Source organism: Erinaceus europaeus, chromosome 2, assembly GCF_950295315.1.
Source record: "Erinaceus europaeus chromosome 2, mEriEur2.1, whole genome shotgun sequence".
NCBI lineage: Eukaryota > Metazoa > Chordata > Mammalia > Eulipotyphla > Erinaceidae > Erinaceus > Erinaceus europaeus.
In genome coordinates, this window is record NC_080163.1 from 64,431,621 (window position 1) to 64,455,128 (window position 23,508).

The window sequence follows — 23,508 nt, forward strand, 5'->3', positions numbered from 1 at the left end:
ATCAAAGGAACTACAGTAAAATAAAATAAAAACCAATCTTATTAATGGAATTAAAGCACTTTTTCATAAGTTAGTATCTCTAAAATTCACATTTAAGAGGCCAGATGGTGGCACACCCAGCTAAGCACACATGTTATAATGTGCAAGCACCTGAGTTCTAGCCCCTGACCCCCACCTGCATGGGGAAAGCTTCACAAGTGGTGAAGTAGGGCTGCAGGTGTCTCTCTATCTCTCTCCCTCTCTATCTCCCCTGTCCTCTCAATTTGGGACTATCTCTATCCAATAAGCAAATAAAAATAATTTTAAAAAAATTTAAAAATTCACATTTGATTCAGTTAAAATATGACTTTAGGGGCTGAGTGGTGGCACATCTAGTTGAGAGTACACATTGCCATGCACAAGGACTCAGGTTCAAACCCCACCCCCCACCTCTGGTGCGGAAGCTTCATGAGAAGTGAATCAGTGCTGGAGATGTCTATCACTCTAAGTTTTTTTTATAAATATTTGTTATTTATTTATTATTATCTTTTATTTATTGGATAGAGGCAGCCAGAAATCAAGATGGAGGGGGTGATCATGAGGGAGAGAGACAAAGAGACACCTGCAGTCCTGCTTTACCACTCTTAAAGCTTTCCCCCTGCAGGGTGGGGACCAGGGACTCTAACCCAGGTCCTTGTGCACTACAGTGCATGCACTCAACCAAGTGCGTCATCACCCGGCTCCTCTAATTTTTAACTAAATAACTTTGTATGGCCTATGAATGATGGTGTAAGTATCCAAAACAAAATGGCCTTTGGCAGAAAAAAATTTCCCTACTCCAGCTATCAATCAAGATTTTCTGAATGAAGTGATATCGAAGCTGAAAAACTCATTTTCTTTCAGAAAAATATGTCAAATTTAGCATGTCTCTGGTAAAAAAATTCTACCTGAATAAAGAGAGATTTCACTTCATAATGGGAATTTTTCCCACTTATCAATTACATTATTCTACTCCACAATTTTAATATATTTTACATTAAAAATTTAAGATTTTTCAACCTTTAAAAAACTACATTATCTTCAGAATCGTCTGCAAATATTTATTAGCTCGCACTTCACTTTTGTTTTAAAGTCTATTTTATTGTTTACAAAAAAATACTGGACACATAACTTCCTGTGTTTTCTTTTATTCTGTTACGTAGAGATATTCTTGAATTTAGTATATGAATCTTAAAAAAACTTATGAAAATTAAGTACGCTTAAATTTACACATATAAGTGATTCTAATCAATTTTTTAAACTTAAGTTACAGAGAAAAACCGGAATATGTTGGTGCAATCTTTCAAGGAAAGATGTGTGATGAACAGTATAGCGGAGGTATTGCTCTGGTATGGTCTGGCTTAATTTCACTAAGATGTATTAGTGGAACACTATCTGGATTTATTTATAGCTGAATATTTTCTTACCTTATTATTTCAAGTTATCTTAAGTAAGAGTAATAATTTTAGGAATCTTTGTCCTTGCTATTTACAGAAATGTTGAACTACAAGTTATCCTCATGAAACCTGAGGAAGTTTGCAGTTTATCTGTGGCTAGTTAACAATATCATTTTAAGAATAGGTGATCTAATTTAGTTAAATAAATGCTCATGACTTTATTATAATCTTTGAGTTTTAATCTTTGATCTTAATTTCAAACTTAGATTTTTCATGTTTTTCTGTTCTTTTCTCTTCTTCCTCCTCCTACTCCCTCAACCCGCCGCCCCCTTGTTGTTTGGTCTTCATGAGTGTATAGTAGCTCCACCATTTTCCCAGTAGCCTTTTCTTTCTTTCCAATTTTCTTGATAGAGGGTGAGGAGAGAAACACCTGTAGCACTGCTTCACCACTTGTGAAACTTCCCCCCTATAGCTGGGGGCTGTAGGCTTAAACCTGGGTTCTCCAGGATAGAAATGTGTGTCTCCTACCAAGTCCATTACCACCTTTTCTCAGATTTTGTACATTTTCTTTACCATTTAACACAAACGTTAACTAGATTAATGCTTTGAATTTATCAATTACCTTTAAAAAAAAAAACTTTGGTAATGCACAGTTTGATGAAAAAAATCACTATCAGATGAATTAATTAGCATAATAGAAAACATGGCATATCCAATCATATCATTTTGTCCCTATTTCAGAGAGAGATGGTTATGCTGACATATAGAATTTGACTTTTAAAATTTAGTTTGTATTTTTATTGTCATAAAAAGTATTCAAGTTGGCAGGGGAGACAGCATAATGGTTATACAAACAGACTCTCATGCTCCTAAATCTCAGGTTCAATCCCCTGCACCACCATGAGTCATAGCTGAGCAGTGCTCTGGTGTTTTTCTGTGTGTGTATGTCTCTCTCTTTGCATCTCTCTTATAAAATTTTTTTAAAAGTATTCAAGTGTAGACACAGATTTTTATCATTAAATTTTATAAGTAGCACTTTGGAAATTTATTTAGTATGTAGGGCAAGTGATTTACTTTAAGAATCTGGAATTTGGTTATTTACCCAGCTCTAAGCAATACTGAAAACGCTAGTAGCACAGCCAATTAAGGGCACGTGGTGCAAACCGCAAGAACCAGGGTAAGGAGTCGCTTCACAGGTGGTGAAGCAGGTCTACAGCTGTCTTTCTCTCCTCCTCTCTGTCTTCCTCTCCCCTCTCCATTTCTCTCTGTCCTATCCAACAACAACAACAACCAATGACAACAACAATAAAAGCCACAAAAATAAAACAACAAGGGCAACAAAGGGAATAAATAAATATTTTAAACAATTATATTATAGGAATGGTAATATAGTCCTACTCAAAATCTCAGAAGGCTCCAACTAGAAGAAACTCCTCATGAACCAAGTACTTTCCCTGCATATATGTAGCCCTGAATTCAATTACTGACATCAAATAAAGGAATGCCCTGCTTTTTTTTTCATGATATCAACTATATTTTTAAAAGAGAAGTCATTTCAATGAGAGTGGGGACACACGGGGAGGACAGACAAACTGATACTTTTTTTTAAATAAAGAAACTAAAAACAAGTTCATTCACCATTAAATTCAAGATTGTACCTTTCACTTTCTTCTTATATTGATAAATGAAACATGTAAAACATTAGGCCATCCTAAATTGTATTTCTTTTCATAAGCAGAAGAGATACCTCTTTAATTTCCCATGTGAATATTTTTGATAACTGCGTTATTTTCCAGGAACATGGCTTATTTCCTAAAATTTATGTGCATGTATGTATGTTCTTTTCCTCAGCACCCCAAGACCATAAGTCTGGAATCACTTGCTGTTATTATGGCTCAGTTACTGAGTCTTAGTATGGGAATCGCTTATGATGATGTTGATAAATGCCAGTGCTCCGGAACTGTTTGCATAATGAACCCAGATGCAATGTAAGCTGCTTTCCTATTACAGTTTTTTGTTGTTGTTGTTAAATTTTTTATTATCTTTATTTATTGGATAGAGAGAGTCAGAAATCATAGGTTAGGGGTAGATAGAGAGGGAGAGAGACAGAGAGAAACCTGCAGCCCTGCTTCACCACTTGCAAAGCTTTCCCCCTGCAGGTGGGGACTGGGAGCTCAAACCTGGGTCCTTGTGCATTGTAACATGTGTGCTCAGCCAGGTGTGCCACCACCTGGTCCCCCCTATTATAGTTTTTATCAGAAAAGTTTAGTGTACTTAGTTAAGACATCTAAGCTGTGAAAATAACTAGTCACGGCTAAATATAGAGCAAATATGTATGATCATGCCTATGCTGCTCGTCTGTTTCACAGTGAACTGTAATCAAGTCTTATTTTTTCTCGTATGTGATCCAACCTACACTTGTCACTGTTTATTTGTAGGATTTTTGCAATTTAATGATATTTAATTTAATAAAAATTGGTAGTTTCTTTCCTTAAAAAGTCAAATACAGTCTTGTGATCACTATATTCGAATGGTCTCTTAGTATTGCAAAGTCCAGGTGGTTCTTCTGCATTCTCTCAGGCTATGTACGAATTTTTGGCATGTTTTAGTTGTCAGATGCTGATTTCAGAAATTCTGATATTTAACGTTACTATGGCTCAGTTACTGAGTCTTAGTATGGGAATATCTTTTGATGATGTTAATAAATGCCAGTGTTCAGGAACTGGAAAAAGCCTTTGCCAGTGATCTATTCATGCTTCTACAATCTTGTGAATTTGGTTATTATTTTGTTAAAGCCAACAGCATGATGTTATAGAATTGCTACAAAATAGGGGATTTAAAGAAACCACTATCTGTTCAGTGACTAGAGCACTCCTCTTCTCTCTTTTCGTCCTCTTTCTATTTTCCCTCTTCCTCCTCTTCTTCCTCTCCTCTCTCCTTTTTTCTTATGCTCCACTTTTTCCTTCTCCTCTTTTTCCTAGTGGAAAATTCTTATATATTCTTTTTATCTCAAAATTATTAGAAAATTAAGCCTCATCATTTACAACAGAAATCTTTAAGGAGCTTTCCATTTCTTTTATTACTTTTTTTATTGATGATTTAATAATGATAGACAAGATTGTTCTGTGGTATAAGAGGGTGCCAGGCTAGTGTGGGGTGCCTATTCCCAGAATGTGTGCTCTCTGGGTTGGAGAGAACTAGACAAGACTCTGCCTGGGCTGCTACTCACTCAGTGACACGGGAGATAGATGAATCAGCAAGTCGTGGCAGCATGGTAATGCAAAAAGATCTATTGATCAGAAAGCCAATGCTTTTATAGGATAAAACTGGAAGTGGCAAGTTGGAAACGGAAATGGCTAGGCAAGGGGGTGGAGAAAGGCAAAAGCATGCTGGGAAGGTGGAAGCTTTCTTAGCAACTGTTGCAACGGTTTTAACTGGTGCGATTAATATTACCCTGCAGACAGGGCTGTACTCAAGGTAGAAAGAAGATAGATCAATGGGATGGGTGGGGATCTTCCAGGCAAAACAATGATTATGTAAATAGGCCATCTTGTCAGCAATGCAAGATGGGGCAGGGTGGGCTGGCTTAATGCCCAACAAGAGGGGTACAATTCCATACAGTTCTCACACCAGAGTTCTGTATCCCCTCTGCTCCATTAGAAGCTTCCGTATTCTTAATCCTTCTGGGATATGGACCAAAGATCTTTATGGGAAGCAGGACATGGGAGATCTGGTGTCTGTAATTGCTTCTTTGCTGGACATGGGCCTTGGAAGGTTGATCCATACCCCCCAGCTTGTTTCTATTTTTCCCGAGTATGTCAGGGCTTTGGAGAGGTGGTCCAGGACACATTAGTGAGGGCATCTCCCAGGCAGGTCAGGATGGTGTCATGGTTATTTTCTAACACACAGCATTTCTTCACTTATTCTAAAGTCATTTTTTTTTTCTGAAATCAGAGGAGGCTGGGCATGTTATGGGTGGTATGACTGTAGACTCATAGTCATTTTCTAAAAATGTTTGTATCAGTTTTTAATCTGAGATTTTGATTTGGAAGAAATCCTTATGAAGACAGGTATTCCATAAATGACTATTAAGAAATAGTTTTTTATACTGCTTTTATGACAGTAAATTGACACAACCTCTATGGAAACAATGTGGAAATTCAAAAAAAAAAAAGTCCTCTAAGTGGGGACAGTTGGTGGCGCAACAGGTTACGCACAGACAATAGTACGCAAGGACGCAGGTTCAAGACCCTGGTACCCACCTGCAGGGGTAAAGCTTCACAAGTGGTGAAGCAGGGCTATAGGTGCCTCTCTGACTCTCTCCCTCACTATCTTCCTCTCCCCTCTCAATTTCTCTCTGTCACTATCCATTACCCATTTATTTAATAAATAAATAAATAATTTTTAAAAAATCCTAATATTGGGAATACCATATGATTCGACAACAAACATTACTGGGCATATACATTCTTAAAATAAATGAAATCCATGCCTAACTCTTCATTAGCTTTTAAATAATACATTTTATTAAAGAAGGGCCAGAATAATTTTAATCTTAGTTAAATATTGACCTTTACAAATAGTTTCTATTATATTTTCAGAATAAGAACTTGAAATTGTAGGGCCAGGTGGCAGCACACCTGCACATGTTACAGTGCACAAGGACCAAGGAGGATTCAAGCCCCTGGCCCCCACCTGCAGGGGCAAAGCTTCACAAGTGGTGAAGCAGAGTTGCAGGTGTCTCTTTGTATCTATCTTTCCACTCTCCCCTCAATTTCTCTTGGTCTCTACCCAAATTAGTAAATCAAGTATTTTTTAGAATTACTTTTATATAAAACAAGAACTTTAAGTTGTATCAGATATTTATAACAACTTCAAGACTGCCAAAATAGCGCATTTGGATAGTGTTTTTGCTTTGTTATGAGTATGACCCATGTTCAAGTCCATCTACCCCTACACTGAAGGAAGCTTCAGTGCTGCGGTGTCTGTCTTTCTGTTACTCTTTCTCCCTCTCTGTTTGATAAAAGTGTACCTTCAATAGTAAAATTGCAGTGATGACAAAAAAAAAAGACAACAACCTTTAATTTAGAAGATTATACAGTTCATCTTATCCCACACTAAGATGTATTTGCTAAGCCTTTGTTACATGTTAATTACTAAATGTACTGATTTAGATGTTAGGAGACAACTGGATTTCATTTTTTCAATTTTTTAAATATCTTTATTTATTGGATAGAGACAGAAATTGAGAGGAAAGGGAGAGATAAGGAGAGAGACAGAGAGATACATGCAGCACTGCTTCACCACTGGCAAACCTTTCCCACTGTGGGTGAGGACCATGGGCTCAAACCAGGGTCCTTACACATTGTAACATGTGCGTTCAACCAGATGAGCCACAACCTGGCCCCACCTGGGTTGTTTTAGATTCATTTTAGGACTTCAGTTCATACCCAAACCAGAGACAGCTGGGCTGCATTTAGTCCACACAGGAACTGTCCCTCTCCCCAACCAAGAGCTGCTACTGCATCCCCTCAGGTGACCATCAACCCTAACCTTGTCCTTGCTGAAACAGCCAGGATGGGACCTGTGCTGTCAGCCCTCACATGCTTCAAGCAGAAACAACCTAGTCACATTTGGTTCACACTGGGAACCAGCTTTAGTCATTGTCCCCGTAGCATGATTGTCATTCTCATGTGCTGCACAGAAGCAGCCAGGTCACTTTAGGTTCACACAGGGAAACACCACCACCACCACCCCAGAACTTCTGTGGCCGTTTGCATGACTATTAAGCCCTGTGAGCCCCAGTGAAAGACAGCTGGATCACTTTAGGTCCAAGTGTCCAAGTCATCACTCAGTATAATTGACCACCCTAGGAATCTTTTTATAGTTTCCCCAGGCCTGGTGAACCAACAGGAGTCCTGCTAAGTACCTTCTAGCATGATAAACATTCCAGGGATGACTTTATGGCTGCTGCAGGCCCAGCATCTCTTTGTGTATCTCAGCCCCACCATCTCTGGTCAACTATTCATCACTGTACAATTTAACAAATGATGGCACAGACAGAATGGAGAGGCAAGGAAATCCATTCTGCCAACAAATCAGACAAGATCCCTGAAAAACATCTAGGATAACAATTTTTTAGCTAGACCCTGAAAAAGTAATCCATGTTTACCATTAAAGTGAGAAAACTCATAGAGCAAAACCCCAGTACATTTCCCATTTTTCTCCTGATTCAGAGAGTCTTAGGAGTTTTACATTATTCTACTGATAAAAATTCAACCATCTCTCCTAGTTTCTCAAACTTTGTGGAGAAAATGTACTTATTACTTACTGGTTGTACTCATCTTGTGTATTTCTGTGGTGTCAGCTATAATTTCTGCCCTTTCATGTTTAACTCATCCATTAAGCTATTTCATTCTTTCTTTTTCTTTTCTCTTCTTTTCTTTTCTTTTCTTTCTTTCTTTCTTTTTGCCACCAGGCTTAATGCTGAGACTCTGTACCTGCACAACTGCTCCTGGCAGCCATTTTTATTAATATTTATATTTTATTTTATTGGACAGAGACTAAGATAATTTGAGAGAAGGAGGAAGAGAAGGAGAAGAGAGATACCTGCATCATTTCTGCATTACTCATGAAGCTTCTGACTTGTAGGTGGGGACCTAGGGTTAGGAACAAGGTCCTTACACATTGTAATGTGTGCATTCAACCAGGCCCTCTCTCTCTCTCTCATTTTTTTTTTTTAGTGAGTCTAATAGTAGTCAATTTTGTTTAACCTTTGGGAGAAATAGCTTTTAGTTTCATGAACATTTTATATTTTATCTTAACTTTAATTTTTTGTTATCCATCTAATGTTACATCTAATGTTAACTTTGGTTTTGGTCTTTCTACAACTATTTTATTAGGATATAAAGTTAGAATGGTTATTTGAGACATTTCTTATTTTCTAGTAAAAGCCTATATTGTGGGACTGAGTTTTTTTTATTATCTTTAAGTTGGAATATTAAAATAATAAGACCTTTGCAGGGCAGTAGGAAGAGGTGTCAACTTAGGACTTGGCAGATATCTAGAGAAACCCTTATGTGTACACTGAGTATGTGGAGACACTCACTATGAGAATTCAGTAAATCCTCAGAAACTTACACTCAGCATTCATTATTATGGAAATGGGGGTCATTATAAAAACCACCAAAATCATGCTCAGCAAGGTAGCAATCACTTGCTAAGATGGATCCTAATGTTGGCTCTTACCCCAATTTATAACAGATAGCCTCCCACTTCTTGTCCCAACTATAAAACTTCAAAGGATTATGGGGACAGGAGCTTAGTACACGTTATTTTTATTTTCCCCCTAAGGTAAAGGCCACAGAACTTTTTCCCCACTATGACCTATTATCCTAACGGGGATTCCCCTGTTGGTAGGAATTTTTCTTTGTCCCCTCTTTCACCACCATGAGAATTTCCCGTATCTAGGTCTCACTCAGCAGGCTGTCCCAATATTTGCTGTGGACCCACAGGGATCCGCAGTGGAATCAACCACACGTTTTTCCCTACTTACCAACAGTAAAGCAGTCCTTCATATTACATTTAGTATAATAGTTAGTATTCCTTTCCCATTTAGTTAAAATATTTTCAACTTAATGATTCATTCTTTGCCTTGTGAACTATTTTAGGGGTAAGTCAATTTTATTTTCAAATGCTTTTTACTATTGATTTATTATTTTTTTAAACATTTCTTGTGGTCCAAATATATACGTTTTAGATGCTCATATTTAAGTTTGTTGGGGGTTACTTAATACTGATATTTCATTTAATTTTCTTTTGTTTTTCATACTTTGCTGATTTGAATATTCATGCTTCACAGTAAAAGCATGAATGTATGTTGAGGCACTGTTGTTTTTTTTTTTTTTTGCCTCTGGGGTTATTGTTGAGGCTAGGTGCCTGCACCATGAATCCATTGTTTTTTGAGGTCATTTTTTTCCCTTTTATTACCACTGATGTTGTATCGTTGTTGTTGTTACTGTTATTGTTGTTGTTACTGATGTCATCACTGTTGGATAGGACAGAGAGAAATGGAGAGAGGAGGAGAAGACAGAGAGAGGAAGAGAAAGATAGACACCTGCAGACCTGCTTCATCGCTAATGAGGTGACCCCCCCCCATGCAGGTGGGTAGCCAGGGCCTTGAACTGGGATTCTTACACTAGTCTTTGTGCTTCTCGCCATGCGAGTTTAACCCGAGGCACTGTTTTTCTCTTTGTAGCTAAGATACTTCAGACTGTGTCTCACAATTATACTAAATGAAAATTTCATTATTTTTGTTGTAATGAGCGTTTTTCTTTCTGAAAAAGGGAGAATGCTGGACAAATTATTCATTGGAGGTTAAGGAAAAGGTTCTCCCTTTAATTACAATCATTCTAGTGCAAGTGTGAATATCTGTACATTTGTGTCCATGCCTTGTAATTTTGTGGTGAGGAAGTGAATGTTTACAATGTGGCTAAGATGATTATATCCTAAGTGAGGATATATTGAGACATGACTTATTGAGACATGACTCATATTTGCATGTCTCTGAAAGTTAAGGAAATCCAAAATAATGATTTAAATCAAAGAGTCTCTGTCTCCAAAAATAAATGAATAAAAATAATTTAAAAAGAAAGTTATGTTACATATACACAACAGAATACTATGCAGCTTATAAAAATAACAAGATCATCTCCTTTGCAATGTCATGATCAGAACTTGAAAGGTAACATGATGAGTGAGACAACCAGAAAGAGGAAGATGAGTATCATATGGTCACTGTCAGGTGATATTTAAGGATAAAGGACAGAAAGGGAAAACATTAGGTGAAACTTGGACTGAGTAGGGTGTACTGTGTCAGAACAATGGACTCTGGGTAAGGAAGGAAAGAGATGGGCTAAAGGGATCATAAACTGAGGAATCAAATGTCACTCAGGCACATATTAGAGGGAGACGGGAGGCTGTATCTCTGTGCTAAAGTTTATACTGTAAACCATTGACTCCCCAATTGAAAAAAATAACAAGAGTTAGTGTATCCTGGAGTTCAGGTGTTAAGTTCAAGTTAGGAAAATAAATCTTTGAAATGCCTGTTTAAAATATAGAACTATGTAAGTTTACTAGTACAGAAATATAAAAAAAGGAAGAGAAATACCTTCTTGTCAATGCAAGTATATTATAGCATTAAGTCATGAAAGGAGAAAGAAGTAGCAAATAAAACAGGTACCATATTTTATGAGAGAGGAGTTTCAAGAGATAACAGTGCAATAAATAACTGTAATTTAAGAGCCAATTCCCAGTTAGATACCTAAGCCCATTTAAATTCTGTACATTTAGTTTTATTCACACAACCAATGAAAATAACATTACAAAACAGAACATTTGTTCTGTTGTGACTCTAGGCAGGGGATGGAAGCAATGTTTACATAAACATCTGAAGTTTGATGTATTTTCAGACATTCTACTGGTGTGAAAAACTTCAGTAACTGCAGCATGGAAGACTTTGTACACTTTATTTCCAAGGCAAAGTCCCAGTGTCTTCAAAATCAGCCACGCTTAGATCCCTCATACAAAGCTGCAGAATGTGGTGATAGAGAACTGCAAGATGGTGAACAGTGTGATTGTGGCCGGGATGAAATTGTTAGTGCTAATTTGAAAAAATATAGACCAGAATTACAGAAAAAATGTTAAGTAAATTTTAGTGTTGCATAGCTGTTTTTTCCTAATCAATCAAACTAAGTTTTCTACAAAGACCTCAAGAATGCATGAAGGAATTATAAAACTGTGTGTGTGTGTGTGTGTGTGTGTGTGTGTGTGTGTGTGTTCTATGGATTATCCACTTAGAAGATTTTTTCAGATCATTAATTCTGTAGCTGCGTTGATCTATGTTTAAATCAACTTTGGGGTATCTTATTTGTTGGTATTTCTCATTGTTACTTTTTCAAGATTTGTTCACAATGGAAAGCAAAGGAGAGAGAGCAAGAGCGAGAATAAGAATATCTGAGAACATCACTGTGGCACATGCTATGCCAGGGACTGAACTTGGAGACCATGCTTTTTCAGTTCAAAACTCTATCCGCTGTGCCACCACTGAGGCCTCTAGTATTCTTAAGATGAAGTGCTTTGATAGTCTGAAAAAATAGACAAAATTTCAAAATTGAACCAAAAATATATTTGCATGTTTGAATAATCAATTAACTATTTGCCAGGGCTTTACTATTCCAAACCTACTTTTCAGTCAAAGAGACAGAGAGGGAAAGAAGAATGACACCACAGCACTGACTTTCATCCCAGTGTGGTAGGGCACCTGTCTTGAATTTCAAGTCTCCTGCATGACAAAGTAAGCACATCTGTTGTATGCAAAGCATACAACAATCTCCAACTGAGCTAACCACTTAGATATGAAGGTTGAATATTTTAATGCACATCAACATTTTTAATTTTTTTTTGCCTTCAGTGTCACTTTAGTGAAGTAATGATTATTTACAATTTGCTGTTATCACAGTGTGTGCATATGTCCATATCTCCCCAAGATAGGTGTTAGTACATCTCACCTTCCATTCTGTTCCACCGTTGGGCCTTACTTTAGGTCAACATTTATATCAAAAAGATTTGGACAGTTAAAAACCAAACAAAGTCAGTCTTTCCAATTCACAGAAGTCTTAACTACAGATTTTTTTTTTTTGTACTGGAAGAAGACGTGGGGAGAATAGAGGGAAAGGGAACTTTTTAAATTATTTTTTTATTTATTTACTGGATAGTGACAGAGAGAAATTGGTAGTGGAAAGGGAGACAGAGAGAGAGAGATAGACAGTCACTTGCAGCCCTGCTTCTCCACTCTTGAAGCTTTCCTCCTGCAGGTGGGTACCAGTGGCTTGACCCTGGCTCCTTGCCTTTGTAATGTGTGTGGTTAACCAGGTGAGCAATTTCCTGGCCCTGAGGGAAAGGGAATTTAAGAAAGCAAAAGGATAGGGGAGGGGAGGGGAGAGGAGGGGAGAGGAGGAGATGAGGGGAGAGGAGAGGAGAGGAGGGGAGGGAAGGGGAGTGGCTAAGCATAATAACATATGGGTGAGTGGGCTGAAGAGGATGACTTCAGTTACACTAAAAAATGATTTTGATAACTCCTCATTTTTAAAAAAATTTTATCTTTATTTATTTTATTTATTTTCTGGATAGAGACAGTCAGAAATTAAGAGGGAAGGGGGTGATAGAGAGGGAGAGAGACAGAGAGACACCTGCAGCACTGCTTCACCACCTGTGAAGTTTTCCCCCTGCAGGTGGGGGCCAGGGGCTCGAACCTGGGTCCTTGCACACTGTAACATGTGTGCTCAACCAGGTGCGCCACCACCACCTGGTAGCTCCTCATTTTTAAGTAGCTTAAAGTCCATTTAGAATGATCCATGGAAGCTGCTACCTTATTTATATACAATAGATGTAGAAAGATTGATTAAGAGCTAATCACAATAACGAAATTGTTGAATCATGGCTTCTGTTTATCCATTGTACTTTAGAAGCCACCTCTTTGTCCACAAGAGTCACAGATCTTGATACCCTGCCTTTGCTAGACTTGAGAGCTTCAGAAAATTCTGCTACCAGTATTCTTGGGTTTCCCCTGGTATTTAAAGAATACACACTATAACACTGAGTAGGTAGCCAAGTGTCCATTTCTAGATGAATAGGTGGTTATATTTTTCTTCCCCGAAGAAGTCAAACATTGTTCTCTTTATTACATACATTGTTGTCCAGCTAAGTAGAAGTTAAAAAATACTTCAGAGCTTTTGACTTGCTTTTCAGGAATGTGCTGAGATGATAGACTGTTGTGAGCCTACCACATGCAAGCTTAAGGCAAATCAACAGTGTAGTTCCGAAGAGTGCTGTGATCATTGTAAAGTAAGAATCTTTAAAACATTTTGATATCACCTACCATAAAGTTTTCATTATATTATTATATGCACACTGTCTTTATCATGCTGTAGTTTTCTGTATTCAATATCCATTACCTCATCCCACCAGTATGCAACTTTAGGAAAAGAATGTCGGCATGTCAAGGACAATGTATGCGATGTCCCTGAATATTGCAATGGAACCTCTAAACTTTGTCAACCTGACCATCATGTGATGGATGGACACCAATGTGGGTCTGGATGGATCTGCCTGAAGGGAACTTGTGTAAATGGGCAAGACCAATGTTCAAGTCTAATTGGTCCCGGTATTTATTATCATTAAATTTTCTTGCTTAAACATTCTGAAACTTAGACTTTAAAAAGATTGTGACTTTACCAATCAGTAGTTTGATAGAAGGGAAATGCTGCTAGGGATAAAACTGTCTGGGACTAAAATTATGAATTTTTTTCTACAAACTCAGAGTGGAGTATTGAAAGTCTTATTACATCTACATGCAAGGTGAGCTGAACAAACTACCTTTAAAGGAGCAATTAGTCAGACTTCACATGTTACAGCAACAGATGAGTAAAAAAAAAAAAACAATAAATGTATGATGGAACATAGTACTCAACTGTTAAAAATTTTGAAGTCATCTCCTTTACATCATCTTTGATGGAACTTGAAGACATCATGTTAATTTAAATAACAAAAAAAAGAGACAGAGAGGAAAACAAATAGAGAATAGTCTCACTTATAGGCCGAACTTAATAAGTAGGGACAGGGAGGGAGACGAGTAAGTGAAAAATGTACTGGACATACTGTAGTGCATCAAAGAAAAGGACTCTGGGGAAGGAGGGAGAGATAGGGATTGAAGAGAACCTTGGGATACTAGTGCATAGTTATGTAAAAAGACCTCAGTTATGAGGAAAGTATTTTGAAAAAACAAAAAACTTTGACAGGGAGATGAGAAGTTGTACACATGAGTCAGTGACACCACTACAAACCATTTACCCCCCACCCATGAACAGTGTGCTCAAACAGCTATATATTCACATGAAAAAGAATGAATCTGCAAGCCTACTGCATAACAAACATAAGAATTAACTAAAAAATGTTTCATAGATCAAAGTATAACAACAAAAACTATACAGCTGTTAGAAGAAAGCATAGATACAAATTCATGACTATGGATTAGACAATGCTTTCTTAGATAGTTCTTCCAAAGCACAAGTAGAAAAAAAACTGAAACCACATTTTGTCGCAATTTTTAAGAGGTAGGGAGAACAGTGAGATATATATTAGACCAACATTTTTAATCATAGTTTTTGTTTTCACGGTAACCTTGGTTTACATGCCTGTGTCTCAGAAGCAAAATTTTCACCTCTTCCAAATGTGTTACCCCACCGCCACCATCAAATCATTAATATTTAGCCACCAAAGTCCACTGGACCACTTCACTCCCTACACCCCTCACCCTTTGTCCAGTCTTTTGTTAACTTTAGTTGTGTTGTTCAGGTTCATAGTCTTCATTGAATAGTAGGGTTTTTTATGTTTTTTTTTTAATTTTATTTATTTATTATTGCATAGAGACAGAAAGAAATTGAAATGGGGGAGAGGGAGAGAGACAGAGAAACACCTATAGCTCTGCTTCACCACTTGCAAAACTTTCATTTTGCCAGTGGAGTCTTGGGCCTTGAATCTGATTCTTGTGCACTGTAAAATGTGCACTTAACCAGGTATGCCACCACCCAGCCCCTAAGTTGTTTTGTTTTTTCTTTGTTTGTTTTTGATTCCCCCTGTGGGTAAAGTCATCCTGTATTTTCATTCCATGAGTCCCTTCATTACTACTTCTAGGTCTGATTTAGTGGGATGAATTCCTTCAGCTGTTCCTTGTCTAAAAAACTCTGTGTCACTTCTAATCTGATTGGTAACCTATCACAATAAAGTCATCTTGAGTGAAGGATTTATCCTGTCAATCCTTTCTAGTATTCAGAGTTTCTGTTTCAAAAGCACTGTCAGCCTTACAGAGTTTTCTTTGTAGATAAATCTGCAACTTTTTCCTAGAAGCTTCCTGAAGCATCTGTTTATAAATAAACATTGCCTTTTTGTGAGACTTGGTGAACTTAGCTTTGATTTTTTTTTTCCAGAGTCAATCAACTCTCCTGGACCTATAGATATTTTCCTTTCTTCGATTAGGAAAAATTTCCAGCTAATTTTTTTTCAGATATAAATTCTGTCCATTTTTATTGCCCCCCACACACACATTTTGTTCCTCTTAATGTTCTCCCATAAGTCTCTTATCTTTATTTTTTACTGTTCTTTTTTTCTTTTACTGATTTTTTTTTCTTTTTGATGAGAGAGGGTGATTTCTTTATTATTTTCTTGTTCTCCACTTTGACCTTTGGTGTATGCCACCCTGAACAGATTCTCCTCTGCTTTGTGTGTGTTCTTCTGGGTTTTGTGCTTTTCTGAACAAAACTATGAATTTATCTTTAAAATGCCTCATTAGTTCTCTGAATTTGTTGTAGTCCTTCTCTATCATCCTCAGTTCAGTGAACATTTCTAAGATAATAGCTTTGAGATCTTCATCAAGAGTTTTGTATAGCTCTGTTCAGTTTGGAGTCATTACTACCATGATTAATTCTATCTTCCTATTATTTGATTCTCTTCCAAAGGACTTGAGGCAGTAGGTAGCAGGATGTTAAACTGAACTGGATGGTAGCCTTATACATGGACCCTGATTAGCCTGGGGCCTAGCTGCAAGAGGCCTAGCTGAAATCAGCCAGGCTGAATTGGCAGGGGTTGAGGGAGTAGACTAGGCCCAAAAGCCACTAGATACAGCAGACTGGCAACAGTTGGCCATGGCAGAGGTGATGCCCAGCAAGTGGCTCAAAGGAACTGCAGAAAAATCTGCACTGCCTTGTGCAACCCATTTCTTTATATTTTTACTTCATGTTCTTCACATAAGTAAAAAAAAAAAATCTTTTGGGGTACCAAGTACATATTTGAGGCTTCTTGAGTCTCTAAATTTCTCTTCCCACTTTGATTTCCTTTAATGTTCACAAACAATGATCTGCTCCCCTAATTTAGCTTGGAATTTTAAGTTACCACGCATAATCAAGTTTGCAAAGGACCTTGGAGACAAATCAGTTGCTAATTTTCAACTCCTATTGCATCTAATAATTTCACATAAGATACTCTAGTGTTTATTGAGGTCTTGTTTATGTAAAATAATTTTCTTAAGTACCACAATGCGATGCCTAAATCTTGCTATCAAAGATTTGTGGCTTAAACATTCAACTAGTATAGAACTGATGGATGGTGAAAAAATTATATTATTGATTTAATAGGCTAGACCTTATGATCATCAGATTTTGTTTATGGATTAGACAGTGAGTGTGAAGTTCATTAACTAAAACCAACTGAGGAAAGTTTGATGACAAAGATAAAATTAACAATTAGTGGTTTAATTTTAAAAATCGTGCAAAAGCATTCTTTTAAGATTTCCTCAGTAAACAAGAATATTTTCCATTATTAACGATCTGCAGATGTTTTTACAATCTTAAGTCTAGTTTTTATTTTCAATTTTATATTAAAATATTTTGTGCAATATCTTTTAAACCATCTCAGAATCTTAAATAATTAATCATTTCCAATTTAATATGATTTTAATGTGTTTGACCACACTTATTCTTTTCAGATGCAGAATTTGGCTCTCCAGAATGTTTTAATTTTATTAATTCTATGACTGATGAATTTGGGAACTGTGGTACTGACAGCTCCGGACCCAAGAAGTGTTCACCTGAGTATGTTTTGAAAAATATAACAGAAAAATCTATTAATGTTAAATTTGAAAGTATAACCAGATAATTAAGTTTACTTGTAATCATAATATCACCTGGCATTAAACTATGAAAGTCTTTAATATACAATGATAGTAACCTCCCTTTCTTGAAGCCCAAATTACCATAACTCTCAAGAGTGTTTAGCTTACAGAAGAAAATAATCATATATAGTTAGAATAAGTGTTTATTTTCAATGCTGTCATATTCTTATAGTTATGAAATAAAATACATTACTTTTTCACTACCCTGAAAACAGTGCTCTGTTTAAGAGTATGTATTATATTGACAGATATCTTGTTTTAACATCTTAAGCTTACTTGTGTGATTCTGTACCAAGCTTTACTTTTATGACACTTAAGATTTGAATATCATCATCACTGACATCAGTGGGCCCAGAGTCCTTTACTTTGGTGTAATCACCAAATCTAGTTCAAGTTCAACATTGTTTCCCCTTTTTATTCTTATTTCTCAGCTTCTGTCCATGAGTGAGATCGTCCCATATTCATTCTTCTCTTTCAGGCTTAACTCACTTCACGTAATTCCTTCAAGCTCCATACAAGATGAATTGAAGAAGGTGCTTCATCATTCTTTATTTTATTTATTTTTAACTGGTTACCCTATCAACCTGATCCAGGACCCAGAGTACTGCTCAGATCTGGCTTATGGTGGTATAGGGGATGACTTCATCATTCTTAGTAACTGATGTATATTCACAACTTTCTTAGCAACTCATCTGTTGTTGGATAATTAGGGTTCTTCCAATTTTGAGCTACAATAAATGGTGCTGCTATGAACATAGGTATACACATATCATTTTGGTTAGTATGTTTGATTCCTTAGATATATACCCAGAAGAGTAATTACCAGGTCATAGGATAGGTCCATTTCTAGTCTCCTGAGAGTTCTCCAGATTGCTCTCCACAGGGGTTGGGCCAATTTACATTTCCACCAGCAGTATAGGAGGGTTCCTTGACCCCAGAGCCTCTCCAATATCTGTTGTTACTATTCTTTTTGATGTATGAAATGTCACAGAAGTGAAGTGACATCTCATTGTTGTCTTTATTTACATTTCTCTGACAATTACATGGAATAACTTTTCATATGTCTGTAAGCCTTTTGGATCTCTTCTTTGGTGAATATTGTGTCCATATCATTTCCCCACTTTTGGATGGAGTCATTTGTTGTTGTTGCTGAGTTTGGTGAGCTCTTTCTATATTTTAATTGTTAGCCTTTGGTCTGATGTATGGCATGTTATAGTCTCATTGGTGTATTTTTGTTTTCATTTCCCTTACAATTGTACTTGAATCCTTGAAGATGTCTATAAAACTTATATAGGAAATAGTTCTGTCACTGTGTTTCATTAAATATTTGAGTTTCTGGTCTAACATTCAATGCCTTGATCTATTTGAAATTTACTTTTGTATGTGCTGAAATGTGGTGGTTCAGTTTCATCTTTATGTACGTGTCAACTGTATTTTGTTGAACATACTCTCCTTCCTCCATTTAATCTTTTGGACCTGCTCAAAATTAGATTTTTGTGGGTCGGGGCTTATCACCAAGCATAAACATATGCCTATATTTGTTTTTAATATTTATTTATTTATTTCCTTTTATTGCCCTTGTTGTTTTATTGTTGTAGATATTATTGATGTCTTTATTGTTGGATAGAACAGAGAGAAATGGAGAGGGGAGGAGAAGACAGGGAGGGAGAGAGAAGGACACCTGCAGACCTGTTTCACTGCTTGTGAAGCGACTCCCCTGCAGGTGGGGAGCTTGGGGCTCAAACTAGGATCCTTACGCCTATCCTTGTGCTACAGGCCACATACCTTGAACCCGCTACCCTACAGCCCAACTCCCAATACCTATGCTTTCTTAAAGCTCTTCCAAAAGAAAAAAAAAACTGAATCATTTTCCCAGATCTCAAACTATATTATAGAGCTATTGCAATCAAAAGTGTCTGGTACTGGAACAAAAGTAATCACACTCACCATGTGTGATAAGCACCATTTATAAGTAATATCAGAAACAGAAAGTAAAGCTCATGTTTTCTGAGCCATATTGTGATGCAGTGATTTTTCTGGCAAGCTCAGATCATTGACATCTACTGATATTATGAATATAACATATTTAAATGTCATTCTAGCCTTTTCTTTTGTTAAAAAAAAATAGCTTCTGTGGACTTTTTAGTAGGGTTTATAAAAGTGTGTTCATAAAGACCATGATAGCAAAATAAGCAAAAAAGGAAAAATCAATGGGAGTAGGGCGGTAGTACAGCAGGTTAAGCACATGTGGCACAAAACTTAAGAAATGGCTTAAGGATCCTGGTTCAGCCCTCGGCTCCCCACCAGGAGGGGAATCCCTTCAAAGGCAATGAAAAATGTCTGCAGATGTCTGTCTTTCTCTTCCCCTCTCTGTCTTTCCCTCCTCTCTCCATTTCTCTCTGTCGTATCCAACAGGGATGACATCAACAATAACAATAATAACTACAACAACAATAAAAAACAAGGGCAACAAAAGGGAAAATAAATAAATAAAAATATTAAAAAAAAAAAGAAATATCAGTGAGAGGAGTCATAAGGTTGCACAGCAGGTTAAGCATACATGGTGCAAAGCTCAAGGACCAGCTTAAGGATCCTATTCGAGCCCCCAGCTCCCTACCTGTAGGGGAGTCGCTTCTCAAAAGGTAAAGCAGGTCTGCAGGTGTCTATCTTTCTCTCCTCTCTATCTCCTCCTCCTTCTTCTCTCTCTATTTACCTCTATAGTTTAAAATAGGACTGAAAAGCTGGATTAGGGCAGAATGAGGAAAGTATATAAATATCATTAGCTGTAAAACCCATCAATCTGACCTAGAGCCTATATCTATTTATACTTAGCACTGGAGACTGTGTAATCTCTGAGTCCATGACAGTCTCAGCTAACAAAGGATGGTAACATCTAGGAACTTTCTAGACTGCCCTCATTTCAGTACCAGGCTTCCTTGAGTGGCAGAGTAGGGTGACCTAGCCTCCAGAGAGTGGGACACTGCCTACCATTGATGCTCTACAGTGAGGGCAGGGTCCTGGAAAGTCCCACGAGAGATATGATGAAATTATTGATGAAAGTGACTAGTGATGGTAGAGAGAGGGATCTATTAGAGGTCTAGGCTCATCATAGCTATGTGGGAATCCAAGGATTCCCTGACTAGAACCCCAGATAATGGGGTGGCCTCTTATTGACCACAACAACCATCTCTTGCTTGCCAGTCTCTTGCCTTTATCTAGATTTCGTATTTATCTGACAAGGTGAGACTTTATCCCAGTTGTTAAAATCATTAACTGTCACTTGTTGTATCCTGTTGTGACCCCAACAGGAGTTTGGGACTATTAGCATACAAGTAATGTCACCCTGAGGAGGTGCTTCAGAGAAGGGAATGTATAAAAGCAAAGGACTTTGAGCACATTGCTTTTTTTGGCTGCTGCTTTTTCTCCTGGTCAGAAGCATCTTGATGGAGGTGCATCATGGCTATTTCTCCTGGGAACTAAACACGTGTGACTCTGCTAGCCGGTACTTTTCGACCCCTCTACAGCCATGAACAACCTTTACCAAGCTGGTAATTGTTTATCTTATGGGAGCTGATAATTGTTTATTTATGAGACTAAACTCTTGATAACTATACTCAGACCTTATGGACCTAGTATACTCTTAACCCTTGATGATAAGTGCTTTGCCACGCCCCACTCAACTCCAGAATGATGGGTCTGATAGGGTCAGCACCCTAGAAAACTCTCTTCAAGGAAGAAGAATTCTGAGAGTGGGTCTTGGCATTCTGAGCAGATCTAAATTGGAAACTCTGATTATTGTTTTCATTATGTACATGGTAATGATGCCGTGTAATCAGGGACAAACAGCCCCTGTTTCCAGATTAGATTCAGATGAACAGGAAATGAGGTGGACAAAGTTATGGGTCATCAAATACATAAAGTTTTAGGAAAAATTCTTAATAATACTCACATCCTCTTATGCAATATGTTAAAACTCTACGTAAAATACTGTCTGCTAAGCCTATTACTCAGAAATGCATCACCCCATAAAGTACGACATTACTGTGTAAAACCGCAAGGCCATCTAATCAAGAAATGAGCTTTACTTTCTTTTTCTGATATTACTTATGTAAGGCTAAAAGAAATATAAGTTCTCACTGGCTGAATAAAAATTGAGTTCAGATTCACCCTCCAACAGAGTGTTGTGTATTCTGTTCTCCCCTGCGCCAACTCCTGACCCACCCTGGTTGTCGCCTTGGGAGTTCCCTGATCCTTCCTGATGCTCTTCCTCTGTAGTGGTCCGTCGCAGTGCTTGTTTTGTCTTTTACCTGTTTTCACCCTAATAAACCTTGTGTTGTTTAAACCAGTCCCCAGCTCCCGTTGTGAATCCTTTTACTGGCCACAGCAGCCACCAGAACACCCAACCTCTTTTTAAGTTAATTAACAATAGTATTCAAAAGAGTATTGGGTTTATGGGATCTGGCCTCAAGATAGGGAGGAAATAGACCTAGGGTTTAAATGGAATCTATTCTTAACTTTTATTGCATTTTACTTGTTTGATTATTATAATAGAGGTTGTCAGAGAGGATAGTAATTGTCCATTAGTTGCTATGTATACTTTTGCCAGTATATCTCTTGGTCAGTTGTGTATAGTATTTCTTCTAAAGATTATCAAGGAGGTGGTACTAATGCTGTTGCTATCAGATGAGCTTAGGATATATATATATATATATATATATATATATATATATAGTGTAGTTAATTGAGAAGATAAAATTATTGAGGAAAGGGAAGTAGGGGTAGGAGAGGAAGACGTCTAGTCCTAAAGTAGGAAATATTTTATTAGACGCTATGGTGTCTACTTTAGGTCTTTCTACTTGCCAGCTGAGCTTATTAAGTTTAAGTCAAATTACAGAAGACTAATGAGTACTTTTACTCTGAGGTATATAGTTTCTCCTAGCATACGGATACATTTGAACATGTACCCTGTCATTTAAACCAAGGTCTATAGCTAGGGTTGGTCTATATCTTTGTTAGGAGTGCACCTTTTGAAATGGAACTAGGCATCCTATGTGTTAGGAAAGTTCTCACCACATTATTGGAGTTGGAAGGTTGACATCTCAGGCTTACTTTCTCTGGATACAGTCTGGCGGCACTAGCTGCACTGATTTAATTGAGGTCAGCAGAGTCAGTACCACAGGGTAAGGGATCAAGAGGAAAAGCATCAAGAAATACAAGCAAAGTACCAGAGGTTCCAGGACTCAGAGAACTATATATTTTAAAGAGAATGGGGAGGGTTTCTTGACGTCTTGAGTTTTAAAAGGCAATAGGTAATTACTATTACAAGCTAGTTATTTGGGAACTTGGTTTACTTTGAAAATTCTGTGGTTAGAATTTACAGTACCATACATGATCTCACCATGATTTATGTCACAATGCTATTTACAAATAGCTATATCTTAAATACTGACAGGATCAATTGATTCTGGTTGACCTCATCTAATATCGTAGGCAATTTAATATTTTAAAAAAGAAACTCCCAGTGATGTGCAGGCAACTGGCACTTGGAAAGATAAGTCCCTCTGTGGGCCAAGGAAGCCCTCAGAGGAATGCAATCCTTTTGTGCATATGCGAGCAGGAGGTGAGATTCCTCCTTCTAGTCACAGAAGTCCCCAGCAATATGCAGGCAACATGTTCCCCTGGATCCTTGTAGAAACCCTCCTCCTAGCAAAATGTGGATAGGTGTGTAGTGGTTCTGGCAGCGAGCGAGATGTCTCCTGGTGGGCTGACTGGGATGTGCAGGAGGGGTGACTGTATTCACTAAGAGTACAGTGATCTGGGTCCCTCCCTGCTGCTCAGGGCATATATATGCTGGATGAGGCTGGTTACTGGTGATGGCTTCCTCTCCCAGGGCTGGCAGCACAGAAACTAGGTTGGGGCTGGGGGGCTATTGTAGAACAAAAGCCTAACAATGGATTGGGGGCCATCAATTCCAGACAGTGCATATAAAGGTGCAAGACCTCCGGGTAGGGCTCTGGCAATGCTGTGTCCCTGGTGGGGAAAAACTGGTTCAGCAGAGTAGTAGTGCAGGCTTGGTTGCTTTAGCTTTCTTTGGCTGTCAGGGCACTCTACCCGGAGAGTGAGGGATCTGAACCTTTAAGTTGTCTTGATCTCTGCTCTCCTGTGCCCTGGGTTTCTTTTCTTCTGCTTTTGGGTCTTCTGTGGTTTGCTGCCTATTCTACTCACGACTGGCTCCCATAATGTCCATACATGCAGTTTTTGTTGTCCCTGTTGGGCAGAGAATAATCACGGTGCTGCTAGACGATCGCC

General features: G+C 37.8%; 1 protein-coding gene across 7 annotated transcripts in view; it reads left to right on the forward strand.

Annotated features, from left to right (window-relative positions):
* LOC103107907 (disintegrin and metalloproteinase domain-containing protein 2-like) overlaps positions 1-23,508 on the forward strand; it is a 152,928-nt gene that overhangs the window by 30,712 nt on the left and 98,708 nt on the right. For all 7 annotated transcript variants that reach the window (XM_060182170.1, XM_060182162.1, XM_060182153.1 and 4 more), the window contains 6 exons: positions 1,286-1,367; positions 3,267-3,403; positions 10,886-11,069; positions 13,224-13,319; positions 13,443-13,638; positions 17,014-17,119. In XM_060182170.1, coding sequence (XP_060038153.1) covers positions 1,286-1,367; positions 3,267-3,403; positions 10,886-11,069; positions 13,224-13,319; positions 13,443-13,638; positions 17,014-17,119 — 801 coding nt within the window. The remainder of the gene's footprint in view (positions 1-1,285; positions 1,368-3,266; positions 3,404-10,885; positions 11,070-13,223; positions 13,320-13,442; positions 13,639-17,013; positions 17,120-23,508) is intronic.